General features: G+C 36.2%; 2 protein-coding genes across 5 annotated transcripts; one reads left to right on the top strand and one right to left on the bottom strand.

The window, feature by feature from the left end:
• Positions 1–2,145: 2,145 nt before the first annotated feature.
• LOC113297382 (mitochondrial carnitine/acylcarnitine carrier-like protein) lies at positions 2,146–6,419 on the top strand. 2 transcript variants are annotated; one of them, XM_026545828.1, is made up of 4 exons: positions 2,146–2,358; positions 2,504–2,565; positions 5,109–5,500; positions 5,735–6,419. In XM_026545828.1, the coding sequence occupies exons 3-4, from the start codon at positions 5,109–5,111 to the stop codon at positions 6,234–6,236; spliced, it is 894 nt and encodes a 297-aa protein (XP_026401613.1). In that variant the 5' UTR covers positions 2,146–2,358; positions 2,504–2,565; the 3' UTR covers positions 6,237–6,419. The 2 variants fall into 2 exon arrangements, with proteins under 2 accessions (XP_026401613.1, XP_026401614.1); XM_026545829.1 differs by lacking the exon at positions 2,146–2,358 and adding an exon at positions 2,397–2,415.
• Positions 6,420–12,942: 6,523 nt separating this feature from the next.
• LOC113297383 lies at positions 12,943–16,296 on the bottom strand. Of its 3 annotated transcripts, XM_026545830.1 has the most exons (5): positions 16,020–16,296; positions 15,614–15,755; positions 14,352–14,702; positions 14,139–14,275; positions 12,943–13,640 (listed from the first exon to the last, which is right to left on the bottom strand). In XM_026545830.1, the coding sequence occupies exons 3-5, from the start codon at positions 14,611–14,613 to the stop codon at positions 13,107–13,109; spliced, it is 933 nt and encodes a 310-aa protein (XP_026401615.1). In that variant the 5' UTR covers positions 14,614–14,702; positions 15,614–15,755; positions 16,020–16,296; the 3' UTR covers positions 12,943–13,106. The 3 variants fall into 3 exon arrangements, with proteins under 3 accessions (XP_026401615.1, XP_026401616.1, XP_026401617.1); XM_026545831.1 differs by lacking the exon at positions 15,614–15,755; XM_026545832.1 differs by lacking the exons at positions 15,614–15,755; positions 16,020–16,296 and adding an exon at positions 15,020–15,078.
• Positions 16,297–18,318: the final 2,022 nt, after the last annotated feature.

Consider the following 18,318-nt stretch of genomic DNA (forward strand, 5'->3'; position numbering starts at 1 on the left):
TGATTTCACAAGCAAGATATTCTCATAACATTTCCAAATAAAAATCTGAACTTTGGGAAGCATTGGCAACTTACAAATAGATTTATAGAAAGGGTTAGCATTTTGAGGATTATGAATGTGCTCCAATTGACCAAACAAAACTTTATACGTAGTTTTAACAGAAAATTGACCATTTTTGGAGAATGGCCAGATTAGTTGTCATGGCCCGAAAGGAGAATTCTGGTACCCTGGATGAGTTGTGCATTTTGAAGAGTGGAAAAAGTATTACTGAATCAAGGTTCCAGCTATTTGTATCTTTATCAATCAAATCTGAGACTAAAAAGTTAGGGTTTGGGTAGGCAGTACATAGAAGCGGAACACCATTGGGTATCCAATTGTCTCTAAAAGCCTAAATGCTTTTGCCATCCCTGAGATCCCAAACAACATATTGTAGGATAAAATCCAAACCTTTGCAAATGCTTCTCCATGTCCAAGAACAATCACTACTTAATGTGTAATGAAAAGGAGAGCAGTTTTTGAAATATTTACATTTCAAAATCTTAAAACAAAGATCATGTTGGGAATATATTAGTTTCCAAGCAGTTTTAGCGAGTAAAGCTAAATTAAGATGTTTGAGATGATTTGGTTTGAGTTAAGAAATTGTGTTGATTACGTCCCAGTTAGCGAATCGACAACGATTTGTTCGCACTGCTCAAATATGTTTTTTTGCTCTCCCACAAACAAAAATTCAAAACGAGAATGTTGAGTTTCTCATATTCAAAACGGGCGAATATCTATGATGTTCCATTTCTAAGAGCAACTGCAGTGGTGCGATCAAAACCAAAGATCAAAGATCAAAAAAAAGACCAAATTTTGGGTTTAGTCCGTGTTGTGACGCAACGGTACATGATTAAAATTTCGTCAGGCGGACTTTAAAAGTCCGCCCCATTTTTTTTTCGTAAAATTTCATCAGGCGGACTTTAAAAGTCCGCCCCATTTTTTGTAACTTTCATCAGGCGGACTTTAAAAGTCCGCCCCATTAAAATTTCATCAGGCGGACTTTAAAAGTCCGCCCCATTTTTGGTAACTTTCATCGGGCGTAATTTAAAAGTCCGCCTCATTCTTTTTCTTTTTTATTTAATTTGAATTTTCATCGGGCGTAATTTAAATCTCCGCCCGTTAACAAGCGTACTTTAAATTTACGCCCAGCAACAAGCGTACTTTAAATTTACGCCCGACTATATTAGAATTTGGGATTTGGTCGCGACCATATTTGGTCTGGTATTTGATCTTTGGTTGGGATTTGATCCCAAATTTTTGGTCATACTCGCCCACTGTGGATGATCTTTACACAGTGGGACGGAGTAAAGATCAAATCCCAACCAAAGATCAAATTCCAGACCAAATATGGTCGCGACCAAATCCCAAATTCTAATATAGTCGGGCGTAAATTTAAAGTACGCTTGTTGCTGGGCGTAAATTTAAAGTACGCTTGTTAACGGGCGGAGATTTAAATTACGCCCGATGAAAATTCAAATTAAATAAAAAAGAAAAAGAATGAGGCGGACTTTTAAATTACGCCCGATGAAAGTTACCAAAAATGGGGCGGACTTTTAAAGTCCGCCTGATGAAATTTTAATGGGGCGGACTTTTAAAGTCCGCCTGATGAAAGTTACAAAAAATGGGGCGGACTTTTAAAGTCCGCCTGACGAAATTTTAATCATGTACCGTTGCGTCACAACACGGACTAAACCCAAATTTTGGTCTTTTTTTTTATCTTTGATCTTTGGTTTTGATCGCACCACTGCAGTTGCTCTAAGCACACTCCTCTAAATAAGTAAATAGTGTATATCTCTAGTTTTTTCTTTAAAAAAAAAGTAAATAGTGTATATCAGATATTTCAATTTAGTTGGTTGGTTGATTAAGCAGATGGCACACGTCCATGTTTAGAATCTCAATCACCTCGCTGCATGACTCCCAAATTAAATCATGGTGGACATGAGACTAAAATGATACGTCCACCACCCGCACAAAATCGGACTCCGTGTCCATCATGCTTCTCATGAGCTGAGTTATAACAGTTCAGATCTTCCCAAGATACACAAGGGATCTAAATTTAAAGTAGATCTTCTAGATAATTATAAGTAAAACGTGGCGTTCTTTTAATTGTACGATGTATAAACTTTTTAACAACCAGAATCTCCTTATCATCATCCTCAGCCACCAACAGAATCTACTGAAAATGGCTGCCCTTCACTGTCTCCACTGATAATTGTGGATAGAGATTTAGATTAATTTTTATAAAATCTTTTGTCTTTAATCTGATTTATTCTTTTCCATCTCCACTGCTACCACTAGTGCGGAGAGTGGTTGATTTTGGTAAGTTTCTTTTCGCTTTCTCTCTCTACCGATTACCATTATGCCCAGAATATAAGGGTACCTAATTGGAAACTATTTGATGACAGGTTACTCTGTATTTAACTCATATTTCATACTTTGTTTGACATCTTATTGTTCATTTCAGATTACTAAGGATTTGTGCTTGCTGCCTTTGGAGCCTTTTGGTGATCTAATTCATCTAGAGAGGCAAGGTTTTTCTGATCCTGTTATAATCATTTTTAGTTACATTGCCTTTTTCTTTTGTGTAGTAGATGGTATTTGATTTTTGAGGAATGTGTTGTATTCAACAATCTAGGGTTGATGTAGATCGGTAGACGTAAGCTATGAAATGGAAGTTTTCCTAAAGGTTTTGGTTTGATATGGATATCCATCAAGACTAAAACTAAGCCTTTTCATTTTACATCCCTAGAGGACAATAATCTTGTCCGCGATTCATATGATATGAATGCTCACGGGAAAACCATAAAACTGTTATCCATAATGGTAGCATATTGCAACTCATTGGGAGGAGGGTAGTGAAATTGTCATATCATATTGTTCATTTTTGTATCGGATTGGTTATCTATCTGTATACAGGATTTTGGGTGCATCGCATTCTAAAATCTAGATTCATCCAAATGTAGGACTTTTCCCAAAAAGAACAATTCCGAAGTTAAAGTAGATTTTTATGCTTCAGTTTTGCTAAGTTTTTCTACACTTACATTATGTTCTCTTCTTAGATGGGTCAATACTATGTGATACTGGTTTCAGAAGGATTTTCCCTATTAACATAAAGTCTTTAGGTCATTGATCAATTCCTGCAGTATAATTTCACTTTTGATATTAGCTCATACTTTTTTTTTTTTGATCGATAAAGAATTAACTCTTACTTATGTATGCCATGTCCATATCTTTTGTTTGATTTACCTATTCACTCCTTAGTATGGAGTCTCGTAGTAAGTTTAGTCTTCGTGACTACGGAACATAAACCTGTACATGTATGTATATGTATTTCTGTTGTGAAGTTATCAGTTGAGTGTACTAGACATATTTGGGGTATTTGTTCCTTTTCTGAATGCATCTGAATGATTTTAATATTGTAAATTGCTCAATTTTTCAGCCCTTGGTATGGGATGTCGTAGTAATTTCAATTACCTAGGGGTCTAACTGGGAAAGTATATCAAGAGGTGTACATCTGAACGAAATCAAAACTGTAAATTTGCCATTTTCAGTCCTTAGTACGAAATACCGTAGCCCGAGTCCCCGACCTTCCTACCTATGGAACCTAACCGTCCACCTTTATGTATTTTGTGTCCGGAGTTATGTGTGTCTGACATTGAAGGAGTGTTCGTTCTTTTGTCGCCTACATCTCAATGAAGTCAAAACTGTGAGTAGCGCCATTTCCAGTTCTTAATAAGGGATTATGGAGTGTCATAGTAAGTTGGATCTTCCTACCTATGGAGTATAACTGTTCACATATGTGTTTTGTCTGTGGAGTTATGTCCGTATGGCATTTAAGGAGTGTTAGTCTTTTGCTGAATATATCCGAACGAAATAAATCTTTTTATTAAACTGTAAAGAGTGCCTCTTTTGCTCATCTCACCTCATATAGCTGTACTCAGAAGAAGTACCTGCATCTCCATGGAATCTGCATGCAACCTAAATGCCGGGTGGCCAAGATAGAACCATGGGAGTTTATTCTGAAACCAAAAGTTTCTAAAGCTTGAATGTAACAACTAAGGCCAGGTAGACAAGTCTTAGCTCCTCTTATCAGTTGTCTCCGTTTAGTCCATGGAAGGATGTTAGATCCTATAATTCCAATCTTTTCTGGAACAAGCTTGAAACATGTCATCTTTCTTATGGATTTGATTACACTTGAGCACTAGTAGAGTTTGTATAACAATACAAGTTATAATGATAAACCTTGTTCTTTGTGGCGTCTGTTTAGTGGACATACTCTGGGAGAATATCTGTGAGAGTGGGGCTGGCTGATCTCTGAAAATATTAGCAAATAGAGCTGATGAGCTTTAAGTAGTTTACCTTCAATGCTATAATTGGATGCTAATTATGTCTTCAGAAAACCATAGATGATTTGCTAGTATCCCACCAGGTGGTTTGAGTTTATAAATTTGGTATTGGATGGGGATCTTAAAGAGAAATATTGTGGTTCAATGAATGCTTGTATCTTACGTTTTAGTGCTTGTTAACAATTTCGCTGATACAATCAGTAATTTAGACAAACACTCGATATTCAGCAATGCTTTTTGGGGTAATCATGTTGATGGCATGTCAATGAGCAGGATCCCCATTTGTATATTATTGTATCAGCGTGGTTAAATTTATGCAGTGTTTTTGTCTCCTTCTAAATTAAGATTTCAATGATTTTTTTTTCTTCATCTATTAGGGTCTTCAATGATACATTTCAATGGTCTATAGTTTACTCGTTGAACCTTAGTCATTTGGTTTCTTATTCTTACCTAATCTTTCAGCACTACTGTAACTAGGTACTCTAAATTACATGAACATGGTCGGTATTTACTTTCCCACTATAAATTATTCTACTGAAATCAAACACCTTCCGTAAGAGACTGTTTTAGACTTATGTTTTAACTTAATTGAGATGTATCTTGTTTAATTTAATACGATTGAGGTGTATCTTGTTGAATTAATAATTATTTGTGTGATGTGAATTGCTTTGACAAATATGATTCTTTTCTTATTTTATTTCCATTGATGTTTTAATATAGCAGATGGGGGATGTTGCCAAGGATTTAGCTGCAGGGACTGTTGGTGGGGCTGCACAGTTAGTAGTTGGACATCCCTTTGACACCATAAAGGTAAAACTCCAAAGCCAGCCGGTTCCCCTCCCTGGCCAAGTAGCCAAGTATTCTGGAGCAATAGATGCTGTCAAGAAAACTATAAAGGCTGAAGGTGCGGGTGGGCTATACAAAGGCATGGGGGCCCCACTTGCAACTGTTGCAGCTTTTAATGCTGTCCTCTTTACCGTGAGGGGGCAGATGGAGTCATTGGTTAGGTCAGAACCTGGCGTTCCACTTACAATCAATCAACAGTTCTTCTGTGGTGCCGGAGCTGGACTTGCAGTTTCTTTTCTTGCTTGCCCAACAGAGTTGGTTAAATGCAGGTCAGCAATTATTTGGATTTATCATTTATCGCGGTAGAGTCTATCATAGAGCTTAGTCTATTTGTTGGCAGTTCCTGGCATTTCCTTTCCAGTTTTTCATTATGAAGGCCTATATCTGAAAATGCATGATGTGTTTTAATGCAACCAGAATTTATTTGGTTTTGCTGCTTTTGCATGCTTGCACACACACACAATTTACAACTATTCCACACTCATGGGAGCAAAAATTTACAGGCTGCAAGCGCAGAGTGCGTTAGCTGATTCGAGTTTGACTGGTGGAGCTCCGAAGTATGGTGGACCGATGGATGTTGCTAAGCAAGTCCTAAGATCAGAAGGTGGTGCGAGAGGTCTCTTCAAAGGTTTGGTTCCTACTTTAGCACGTGAAGTCCCTGGAAATGCTGCAATGTTTGGCGTATACGAGATTTTTAAGCGGTTCCTTGCTGGTGGCCAAGATACTTCAAAATTGGGGAGGGGTTCATTGATGATGGCAGGAGGCTTAGCTGGAGCTGCATTTTGGGCTTCAGTGTACCCCACGGATGTCGTTAAAAGTGCACTTCAGGTAGACGACTACAAGAACCCGAAATACAAAGGTTCAATTGATGCATTCAAGAAGATATTGAAAGTTGAGGGAGTTGGAGGACTTTACAAAGGTTTCGGACCTGCCATGGGTCGAAGTATTCCTGCCAACGCAGCTTGCTTCTTGGCATATGAGGTGACAAGATCTAGCTTAGGGTAACTGCGGTTTCGAATTAATAAAGTAACGTGTCTTAATTTTTTTCTTTCACTGGTGAAATGCCAACAGTGGCTTTATGTTCATTAGTTTATACTCTGCATTCGTTTAACCTCCTATTATCATCTAAATTACAAATTGACTGTTGTTCATATGGTGGTTGAGATGCATTTCCATCGGTTCTCTTGATTCGATTTTAGCAGTTATGTGAGGACGAGATTTTAGCATGCGTGGTAATTGACTGTTTGTTAACTTATTAACCAATTAAATGTCAAATTAACACTCTTTAAAGGTGTGTTTAAATGAACTCTTTCCTTGAAGTATAAAACTTAACTGAATATTGTCATGACTTGTTGGAAGATTAAATTGACTTAACGTAGTGTTAGGGGCTGTTTGGTAACCATTATTACTAAAACACCGCTGTCATGGTAGGGAAGGCCGATCGAAGAAAAACGAAACACCGCTGATTTCATAACGTGTTATATATCATTTTTTTTGTTGGAATATAATTTTTGAGGCATATGCATCGTTTTAGTGGTTGCAAAATGAAATTGATGGACGCATGAACCAAAATACGACTGTATAAACTGTTATGCATCCTTTGTGGTGACTCTATAATTTGTTATGCATCTTTTTTTTTTTTGGAATGATATTTTTAGACATGTACTACCTCCGTTTCAGAAAAAGACACACTTTCATAGTTTCATTTTTGCCTAAAAATAGGCCAAATTGAAAAGGTGAAATTATCACTTTTCCTGAAACGGAGTGAAAGTGTCACTTTTCCTGAAACGGAAAATTAATCGATGTATAAACCAAAATATGGCTGCATAATGTGTCATGCATCCTTTGTGGTGGTTTGCCCAGTGAAAGTATAACTTTTCCTGAAACGGAGGGAGTACATCTTTATTAGTTGCAACGGAAAATTAGTTGATGGATAAACCAAAATATGGCTACATAATATCTTTTGTGGTGGCTTGTGTAATGACTATGCATTCAATTTTCGAAAACTGTGCCGAAAATGATAAACAACTCCCAATTTTTCGTTTGTGCCTAAAATGATAAACAACTCCCAATTTTTCGTAAAAACTTTAAATTTGATATTGATGTTTGTAATAATTGCGCAGATCTCTTTAAAATCTTTCCAACAAGATAAAATTTGTAAAATTCCAAGGTACGGATTTTTAGATATGTTATATTCTAGTTTGCTTGCTATAATAGTAATTGGACTAAAAGGGAGGAGTATATTGGTATTATCAAGTGCAAACTACCAAACCATTTCCAATCTTTTTATCAAATTGCACATTTGCGTTAGGTTCCATTTTACAAAAAGTGGTCATAAAAGGGACTTCCTCCATTCGGACCCAATAATTTGTTATGAGCATATAATCAATTATTCGGCCCATAATCCATTATATGAATGTTTGTTAAGATTAATGATAATTAATTATTTTAATCATAATTGAAAAAAACGCATTATAATCATAAATAGAAAAAAGTTGTTTTTAAAAATTATTATAATCAATTATTTTTCTCAACCAAATTGACTTGAGTTTTTCTTCTTATTTTATCTAAACTATCAATAAAGAGACAAAAAAAAATAGCGGATTATTCTAGGTCCTCGTTTTTTGCACTTCTCTTTGCGAGCGATTTTCAAAGATAATCAGTTATTAAAAATGGTGTTTGTAAAAATCAATCACATAAATGATTATATTAAAATCATTTATCTATTAAATTGATGATATAACTTCTACAAAACAAGGCCTACATGAAAACAAAAACCTAGACACTAAAATTTAAATGAGAATTTTTTTGTAGCCGAATTTTCTTTTCTTATGTGAAAAAAAAACATCACTAAGAATTTATATATATATATATATATAACCCATAATTAATTATATTCATTTTGAAAACTTATTCTCTCCACTAATATCTGAAAAGAATTTAGTTGATGAGAAATTCCAGGTATTTCCAATTAATCTTGTCAAAAGCCTTCTCGAGATCAATTTTACACACAGTGCTAGCGTCCCCATACCTTAGTTTCGAATCTACCAGTTCATTGGCAATTAAGGTACTATCAATAATCTGTCTGTACAGGTGAAATCAACTTGTCCATAACAAGTTTAAGCCTTGATGCAAAAAAATATTGCTATTATTTATAGACACTAGTTAGAAGACAAATAGGTCTACAATCCTTCGTAATCTCAATATGATCCTTTTTAGGTAAAAGAATGATGAGAGTTGAGTTGTGTTTAGAGTCGACTGTACCTGAGGTGCATAATTCATTCACAGTACTCATGATATCTTCCTCAATGAAATACCAACATTTCTGAAAGAACGTGATCGGAAAACCATCCGGTCCTGGTACTTTATTGTTGCCTAAACCTCTTATGGCCACTAATACTTCTTTTTATGGAAAGTCAGCATCCAAAATTTGGGATTCCATAAAAGTAATGTCGTTGAACAAAATACCCTATAAACTAGGTCTTATAATCTCTTCTTCAGTAAATAATGTCTTGGAATAATCCACTATATGCTCATGTAATTTTGCTCCGTCCGACACCAATTCACGCCTAATATAAAGTTGTCTAATTATTTTATATCTTTTCCTTGCAGAAGCACTACTAATGTAAAAAAAGGATGTATTCTTATCCCTTATTGTAGCCTTTAGTGTTTGATCTGATTATCTAGGAAATTTCTTTCATATTTGAAATCTTCTCAAAATCAGCTTTGTTTTGAAGTTGTGCTTGCAACTCCTCTTCAGGTAGGAATGTTGTCTTCACATAATACATCAAGTCTGCGTATTTCAGAGAGAATATAATTCAGCTTTGCATTTGTTTGGCCAAATACTTCCTTGTTCCAGACTTTCAACTTTTCTTTGAGCGCCTTCAATTTCATCCATAACACTGTGCTAGGGGAACCTGCAAAACAAAAACAAAGCCACCAATTTTTCAATAATTGTAAGAAAACATTCTCCAAGAACCACGGAACTTCAAACCTAAAAGGACTAGGTCCCCATGAAGGGTCAAAAATATATAAGAGGAAGGGGATATGATCAGTGGTAGCTCTGGCTTTGGCTAATTGGGATAGAAAAGGGAAATGTTGTTCAAAAGCTGGTGATATGAGAAAGTTGTCTAATCTGCACATGATAGGGTTTGCTTGGCCACTTGACCAATTGTATCTAGCACTCTTAAGAGGTAAATCAATAAGATCATGTTTCATAATGAACTTATTGAAATTCTACATACTTCATGTGATCTTCCTACAAATTCCTTATTTTTCTCGTCACGCTTGGTAATTGTATTGAAGTCATCACCAAGACACCACGGGATATTCGTCCATTATCTACAAATATTATCAAGCTCAATCCAAACTCAGTTCTCTACACTGATCTATTTGGACCAAGGTATCGAAAGCGTGGAGCGTTTTTTATTTTTACGAAGCGATGCGTATGTTGAAGCGTGAAGCGTCGCTTCATGATTGATGTTTGAAGCGGATTTTTTCCTATAAATAATAGTAATTTGTTATTAATAATTTAATATTTAGGAGAATAATAATTGTATAAATGTAATATAAGTCCAGTTAATTTCAAAAAAAGTAGCGTGGCATGGTGGTTCACTTTACTTTAAGTCGGAGGTTCGAAACCCCCCCTAAAAATGACTTGAATAAGTCGAAAAGCGCATCAATTAAAGGAATCTTCCGCTCCACGGTAGATTAGCTTCGGAGCGAATTGGAAAAATCTGAAGCGAAGCGTACGAAACGTAGCGTGAAGTGGCGCTTCATGGTAGTTTCGCTTCATAACTACGCTTCGGAGCGAATTGAAAAAATCTAGAGCGAAGCGTAGCGTGAAGCGGCGCTTTTAAAAACCATGATTTGGACCATAAACATTTGTAAGAACCCACTGAAAATTATCAATCTTGTTTGTGGCAGAGTATGAAGAGGGTATATTCTCCAACAAGAGAAACACTTACATCGATAAAATCTCTATCCCAGAGATTAACATGCCGCATGAGCTCCCAATCGACTGTTGTGATGCCCACCCAACATTTTTGTACCCATAAATCTGCTTGATATCCCATGAAATACAATGCATAATTTTAGTTTCTTGTAAAATTATTATGGGGCTCTAATCAGTTGTATCATTTTGTGTGCTACCGTCATTCTCGAGTTGGAATTCAGGCCTCTAACATTCAAAGTGAGAACTTTGAGAGTCAATTAGAAACATAGGCCTTGATTGGTAAAATTTATGATTATAGTAATCATAAATTGATAAATGATTTTGATATAATCATTTTCAAACGGTGGATCTCATTAAAGAGGGTGCAAAAATCGGTGGAGCTCATTGACGCAGTTGAGAAACTTGAAGATCCACAATGTGAACTTCTTTTATTTCGGAATTGTTCTGGAGTTTCTCGATTATACTTTGCCTTGCACACAACCTTACCTTCCTATCTATCTGAGGCTCAAGTTATGTTCGATTCTCGGATTTTCCAGTTCCTACAGCATGTGGTCACAGGGGATGGTCCCGGTTTTGGTCCCTTGCAACAACGGACTTCCACCTTGCCTTTCATATTGGGTGGTTTAGGGGTCTACTCGATGCAAGATATTATGCATTACTGCTATTTAGCGTCGTGTTTGCAGACCCTAGAACTTCAGTCTGTTATTTTGAGACACACTGGCATCGATGGTTTTAGCTCACATCTCAAGCAAGCTGCAACTTCTTTCAACTCTCTGTGTAGTCCCATTTCTCATATATGTGTCGATAACACTGCCACCCATTCTATGAAATATCTGGCAACTGTTTATTTTGATGCAGTAAAGATGAACTTGACTTCCAATTTTGAGTTGACTGCGCGTGATTCAATGTTTATGGAAGAGTAACCAAATTAAGCATGCTCTAGACTTTCTATTGGCTATTCCTATTGTTGGTTTAAATCAGCAAATTGGTGTGAGGCAGTTCAGTGCGGTTCTATGTTATAGACTTGGTATTCCTTTGTTTGAGTTGGATAGTTTGTGCCCCTTCTGCAAAAGGGAGATGGACGTGTTTGGTGACCATGCCTTGCATTGTGCGAATTAGGTGGGTTTAAAATTTCGCCACGACTTGGTTCGTGATATTATCGCAGACATGTGCTATCGTGCTGGAGTGCCGGCAAGGAAAGAGGTGAACTTGGGTTTTCTTGCGGACAATGGTACTTCCCCGAGACCTGCTGACATTCTTGTACTCAATTGGGATAATGGACGAGATGTTTGTTTGGATGTGACGATTGTTTCGTCTTTTGCTGGAGGTGGAATTCGGTCGTTGGAGTCGGATCAGGCTATCAAGGATGTTGTTGCTACTCCAAATATTTGGATAAGTGCACATCGCAGGGGTACGTGTTTGGTGCTTTAGCCTTTACAACTCTTGGCGAGCTTGGAGACGATACTATAATTTTTATTAAACAAATATGCAACTACATGGCCAGCCATGATGCTAATGTTCGAGTAAGTGATTTCTTATTTCATAGGTTAAGTGTGGTAGTACAAAAAGGGGTTGGAGCCAGCTTGTTGCTCGGCTTCCGACAAGTTTCTTGTCTGACAAGGATCCTCCCGACTAATTGTATCATTTTCAAAATAAGTTTTCCCAAATTTTTTTTTTCAAATAATTGATTATCTTAGAATAATGATCTCAAAAAGGAGAGGAAAGAACAATATTCTAGGTTTTTTTAGTCCTATGTTGTTTTTTCTGTCTCTCTGTTAATAGTTTAAAGAAAATAAGAAGAAAATTTTTAATTTGAGTCTGTTAGAAAAAACGGTGCGGCTACGATGTGGTCGGGCCACATACTCAAAGTATGTGGCCCTTTTCTTTTTTTACACGTATTATAAAGTAGAAATAAAGTCCAAAACAGTTTTATTACACAATTATTTAACTAATTTTTTCTGTTAACTTCCTACTTTTTCTCAAAAAGTGATTTGTTTGCGGGGATTTTGAAGGGGCAGGCTTTTAATTTATATATGTGTCAAAAAAAGAAAAGGGGCCACATACTTTGAGTATGTGGCCCGACCACATCATAGCCGGGGCGTAGAAAAAATAATTGATTATAATAAATTTTCAAAACAACTTTTTTCTATCTATGGAAATAATGGATTTTTCCAATTATGATTAAAATAATCAATTTTTATAATGGTTACCAAATACATGTAGAATCCATTATAATCTGCATAATGCATTATGGGTTGGTAATCCATTAAAATAATGGTTACCAATAGCAGCCGCTCTTTTTGTCTTGGAAGCTGATGAGTTAATGGCTTCCACTCCAAGTGAGAACTTTAAGAGGCATTTAGAAACATGACTCCCCCTGATAGCAGCCGCTCTTTTTGGCTTGGAAGCTGATGAGTTAATACCAAGACGTTTACACTCGTTTCTCAGCATGACAGGTGTGACATGTCAAGTGTCATTACATAAGGTTGAGCATGCATCATCTGTTAAATCTTCTAGTATCGGCTCAAAACCCAGTGGGTAGATTGGATTATAATTTAGATGAGCTAGAGAGTCCAGATGTATCAATACTTCCAATATCACGGAAAAAGTGTGGAGTTTCAAGTCTAATGGCTTCCAATAGTGGGTATATTGGAAGCCATTAGACTTGATTCCACCATATAAGACTTATTCTAACACAAGTGGTATAGGCATTTATGAAAGGTAAAGAGTAATGCACAAGCTAGCTAGAGACTAGAGTTCATGAGGAGGCTGCGAGCAAGTTATAATATCACGTTGAACTCACAAAGTTCAGATTTCTGTATAGTTAGAATTGTTGTTTGAACGTCTATTGGCAAACAGTAATAGGTGATTGACATTTTTTTACTTCAATATTTCCATTTACAATAATCTTGAGTTAGTCGTCAATGAACTTTGTTTCTTGCAGCCATTTTCCAATCTCTTCGATTATGTGTAGCTTTGTTAGCTCCCGTGACACTACCATCTACTTGATGCTCGGGCTTTAGTTCCTTCTCCTCCTCGAGGTGTTCCTTGTTTTCTGATGGTAAAGTGCTGAGATTTTCGTTATCTGGAGAGTTGAGAGAAGCTAGTGGTGGTTCAGCTTGTGATATTTTGGGCTCCTCAGAAACATGAACCTGTCTTGCTTCTTCTTTCCAATCCCGGTGACAAAGAACGCGATTTATGGACCCACTCTGGTTTGGAATCTGTAGTGACAATAGATTTGGTTGGTTGGTAGAAAAAACTTTTTTCATGTTTGTTTCAAGACGCTTTCGAGCTCTATATCTGCGCTGCCGTTCTCTGTTTTTAGCACGACGAGCTAAAATGTCTTCATGGCTTCTCCTAACCTCTCTCTGATACGGAAGCTTCATTGAAGAATTATCTTGCGCTTTTAGAATATTAATACCATGAACAGTTTCCATTTGAGGCAAATCTTGAATCTGCATAAATAGAGACAACGATCATTTGTAGAATCAGACACAACCTTCCCAATTTTTGCTACGACTTATATTAATAATACACATTAATGTACTCTTATTATTAAGTTCAGTTATTTGTACTCTGTTACCCTTGCACATGGAGGTCGAAATAGCGACATTTTTTTTTCCTCCTATTCTAAGAATCCAATAAACATTTTTGGATGTGAAAGTTAAGTATCAAAGAACTAGAAACATAGACGTGGTCTCACTACCCATTTCTAACTACAGCTATTTGGGTTCGAAACCAGAACTATATAGTTTCCAATACTAACAGTAATAGGGAAACAATAACCAGAAACCAGAATTTTGTTACTATATAGTTTCCAATACTAACAATAATAGGGAAACAATAACCAGACCCCGAAACCCGGCAGGTAATTAAAATGAAAGTAGGCAATTTAGTAATAAAATTTTACACCAATTTGGTTCTGAAAATGAAATAAGGATAATTTTGGTTACCATGTGTGCATGAAATGCCTGACAAGGCTCTGAAGAAGTATTTAAATTTTCCTCTGCAACAGTCGCAGCAAGTTCAACGGTGCAGGGCTGTTCATAATGCGATTTCACTGCAGGTCTAATTTGAGATACGCCAGTCTCTATAGAAACCAAGCGTCGTTGTATCAGAAAACTTTTTATTATACAATGACAATTTCAATAAGTAAGCAGATTTACCTTCACTGGTTTCAGAAGTAAATCTATGTTCAACACTAGTCACACTTCTGGCTCCTACACATTCGGCATTTGAGTGAATCACATCCAACCCATTATTCGCACCAGCGGAATCTGTGATGAACAAACATGAGGGCAATAGAGTCTGTCCCTCTCTTTTAGCTTTTTCTTCACGCTTACCAGCCCTGTACCTTTGTTGTCTCATTCTATTCTTAAGACGGTGTACTTCTGTATTGACAAAACTTCTATCACATCTTTTCGCCATTATTGTGTAACCATATCATCATTTCTAAACGTTACGACGGATCTGTCGTTTTCACTCATTACCATGAGTAGCTAATACTATGGATTATCCTGAAATAACAACAATAAATAAAAAGATCTTTTTTGTTTTATAATAAATCTTGTGCTCTTGAAAAAATGAAATTGCTAGAGAGCTTGATGATGCCCAGATGATTTCAGTGACAAACATTCAAAAGGATTATCATGGCCACCTCTAGCAAGATGGCTTATTTAAACTTCCTAACTGGCTTATTAGTAATTACTCTTAGCCCTAAGGTCATACGAGCATAGCTAATTACTAGAAAACAGTTGGACACATTGCATGCGACGTGAATGATGTTACACATTGGTGTACTGAACTTGTACACTAGACAGCACTTTTTACTTACCCCATAACGTAATCAATACACTATGTGCCACAGACTTTCTCTGATATTTTGAATCGGTTCTGTAAAGAAATTGTTGTTGGTATAGACGTTTCAGAACAACTTACTGACACAAATAAAAACTCAATGCTAAACTTGAAACATGAATACAAGAAGTGTGATTGCAAAGGAAGATACAAGCAAGGATCAAGAACAATTGAAAAATGTTTCAAGTAACTGATTTACCAATATTACTAATTACCCACGAAAAAATATAAATCACAAATATGAATACATTCAATAAAAAGTAGGTAAATAAGCAATGAAGCCAGTCAAGTCTAACATATCACACGCACCTACTGGTTTCAAGATCGCAACTATCACTAACCAATTCCCAACTATCAAAATTCTGACCTTGAAAGTTATGCAAATGCAGTAAAGGGTATACTTGCCAACGCAGGTCCAAACATGGCATGGATATGCTTTCTATGGAAAAATGTATGCTTATCAAATCAATAAGAGGGAAATAAGTTTCTCAATCGGGTACTGCAAAGACCATTCTCATCTCAATTTCTGGTCTTGTTGTAAATATAAAGGAAGTTTATCAGCATTACTAACCATTATCTAGCCATTGGGTGTTAGATTTAGGATAGTGACGCTTGATCATTTATCATCACATTCTACACTTATTTGTGGTTTTCCTCGCCCCCTTTAGAAATGGCGTGCAGTTGGTGAACGACATCACAGTTTCCGCTGATTTCTTAAATTCAACGCAACAAATTCAAGTCATGATTTAAAACAACAAGGATTCAATGGTGTTTATAAGGATCTAGGTAAATTGAAGATTGCATGTATATTGCAAAGAAGACAATATATACGTGGAAAATGAATCAAAATGAACTATTTTGGTTAAGAAATTCGTATAATATGACCATTATAATAATCGTTTAGCAATACAAACATCAGAAAAATGCTTCAGAAAAAATAAACATGAGAAAAAGAAAGTGTAATAAAGAATACTCACCAGATGAAAAAGATTTGGGTTTTTTTTTTTTTGGTTTTTGTTGTAAAACCGAGGCTTTCTCAGCAGAGAATCTGTTTTGTTGAAATGGGATTTGAAAGAGAAAACAGAGAGAGAGGAGAGAAAGAATGTGTGGAAGAGAGAATTAGAGCCAAGGAAGGGGCGGGAGGGAAAAGAGGAAATGGTGGTTTCGTCATGGACTCGCGGGGTTCTTTTCGTTTCTTTTTTCCGGACTAGAAACGGCTTCCTCAGGCTTTTAGGGCGATCTAAGCTCTGTTTGGGATTGTTGTTCTCTATGTGAATAATTTTGTACCAAAATTTTCAGGAATACGAAGGCAAAGTAAATGGCGGTTCAGATTTATTCTTGACAATGATAAATTCATGGATGTGATTGTCCAAATCAAACCCTTTTATCGCCCGTGTGGCTTAGCTTCTAGGTTGAGGAATGAGAAATCGAGAATGCGCCCCATCGTTCTCTTTCGGTATATCAGACCCAAAATCTACCGCCACTGTTAAAACCCGATGTTCTCACTTAGTCTTCTTGCCTTTCATCGTGAAAAGTTGAGGATTATTTTGTTCATCATGTTAATTTTGGGATGTTTTCCATGATTTTGAAATTTGCTTAGGCTCCCGAGGAAGATCGATCACAAATTTTGGGAACAAAAATCAAATTACAAATATGATTTTGTGAGTCTTAGTTCAATGATTCCCTGAAGAATCAAATATTGGTTCGTTATTTGTACCAAAGTTTGAATAATTTTTATTTGAAAAAGGTTTGTGCATCCAGATGTCCAGATTATGAAAAGGACTGTCAGTCTTACTTACTTCTCAGTTTCCCTAAAAATCGGAATTTTGATTCATTATGCGTGAAATTTTGATTAATTTTGTATGTACAAATTTAAAGAAGGTTCGTGTTCGAGCTAAGAATTGGTTTTTGAGTTTATGCGACGTTTCAGGCTCTTTATATTTAATGGCCTTGGGAGTAGGATCATCATCATGTGACGCATCAGTATGCATGGAGGAAATTTTGAGGGAGCATGGTATATTCCGGGAGTAGTTGATGATGAGGAGCAGGCTGAGGCGATAGCAGTTTGGGAGGCAATCCAATGGGATATAAGACATAAATTTCACAGAATGAGACTGCCTATTAGATGAACGAATAATTCCATCATTATGGACTGTAAGGATTTATTAAGTAATTTTAGAAGTTGGGTTTGTATCTATGTATCAAGGGATACGAATGAGGTAGCCCACTGTTCGGCTAAAAAAAGCTAGGCTAAGAAGTAGTTGTATTTTTTGGGGACAGGATTCTCCTCTCTGGTTGAAAACTATCGTCAGAGAGAAATTATATGTAGATTCTTGATAAAGTGAATGAATATCTTTTCCTATTAAAAAAATATATATTTAATTTCCTTTTCAAATATGTAGTTACGATTTTCTTAATTTTAACCAAACGAACTGCGGGGTTCTTTTAACCTTACATCTTCCTTTGTGTTATAAATTTATTGTTTTTAATCCCCATTCATGTTTTATACGATTAATAACAACTGTCTTATTTCCACCCATTAATTGTCTTGGCATCAAAAGAATGAAAAGGTGCAACCTATATAAAAGTCACCTGATTTTCAAAAGCAAATCTCACTCGACCACCACATTTCCCAGCCATATACCCATCTTTCCTTTTATTGAACTTCTCCGTCGCAGTAACTCCAGGTGTGTAGATTTTGCAGTGACTAAGCAACCAAAATTCCATATGAATTCTTCATATTATTGCATTTTTATTTAGTTTCTAACCTTCTTTGTACCTTTTGAAAATCACGTAGGTTGTCAGAATGGCTTGTACAGTACTGCAAACCACTGCAAGGTTGTACAGACTCCAGCAATGGTCACACTGAAAGACTTTTAGCAAAAAAATAGTAATGGACCATGGATGACCCAAATTCGCATTCCCGAATTGGGCACGAGAGGGATTTCATGAGTACTAATGATGTTACCAGCCTAGATTTTCTCTTATTGGATGACCCGTAAGTAACAAAGTAACTATCATTCCATATCAGGTTCTTAGATATGAGCACTACATAGGATATTATAACACGAACTACATAATTAAGTCTTGCTATTTTAGATGTGTATACCTAAAAATGCCTACAATTAAGTATGAAGGTATAAAGTCGATATGATTCCAGATCAGGCTCCTATAGGTGAGCACTATATAGGACATTATAACATGAACATCATAATTAAGTCTTGTAATTTTAAATGTTTTATACCTAAAAATGCTTGCAATTATGTATGAAGTTAT

This window comes from Papaver somniferum, chromosome 7 (genome assembly GCF_003573695.1).
Source record: "Papaver somniferum cultivar HN1 chromosome 7, ASM357369v1, whole genome shotgun sequence".
Classification (NCBI taxonomy): domain Eukaryota; kingdom Viridiplantae; phylum Streptophyta; class Magnoliopsida; order Ranunculales; family Papaveraceae; genus Papaver; species Papaver somniferum.

Excerpts from the sequence above, each read along its gene's own strand:
- LOC113297383 (XM_026545831.1), bottom strand. The coding sequence starts at position 14,613 with ATGGCGAAAAGATGTGATAGAAGTTTTGTCAATACAGAAGTACACCGT. Across the intron at positions 14,276-14,351 it reads TACTTCTGAAACCAGTGAAG|AGACTGGCGTATCTCAAATT; the intron begins GTAAATCTGCTT and ends TGGTTTCTATAG. Across the intron at positions 13,641-14,138 it reads AGGCATTTCATGCACACATG|ATTCAAGATTTGCCTCAAAT; the intron begins GTAACCAAAATT and ends CTATTTATGCAG.
- LOC113297382 (XM_026545828.1), top strand. The coding sequence starts at position 5,109 with ATGGGGGATGTTGCCAAGGATTTAGCTGCAGGGACTGTTGGTGGGGCT. Across the intron at positions 5,501-5,734 it reads ACAGAGTTGGTTAAATGCAG|GCTGCAAGCGCAGAGTGCGT; the intron begins GTCAGCAATTAT and ends AAAAATTTACAG.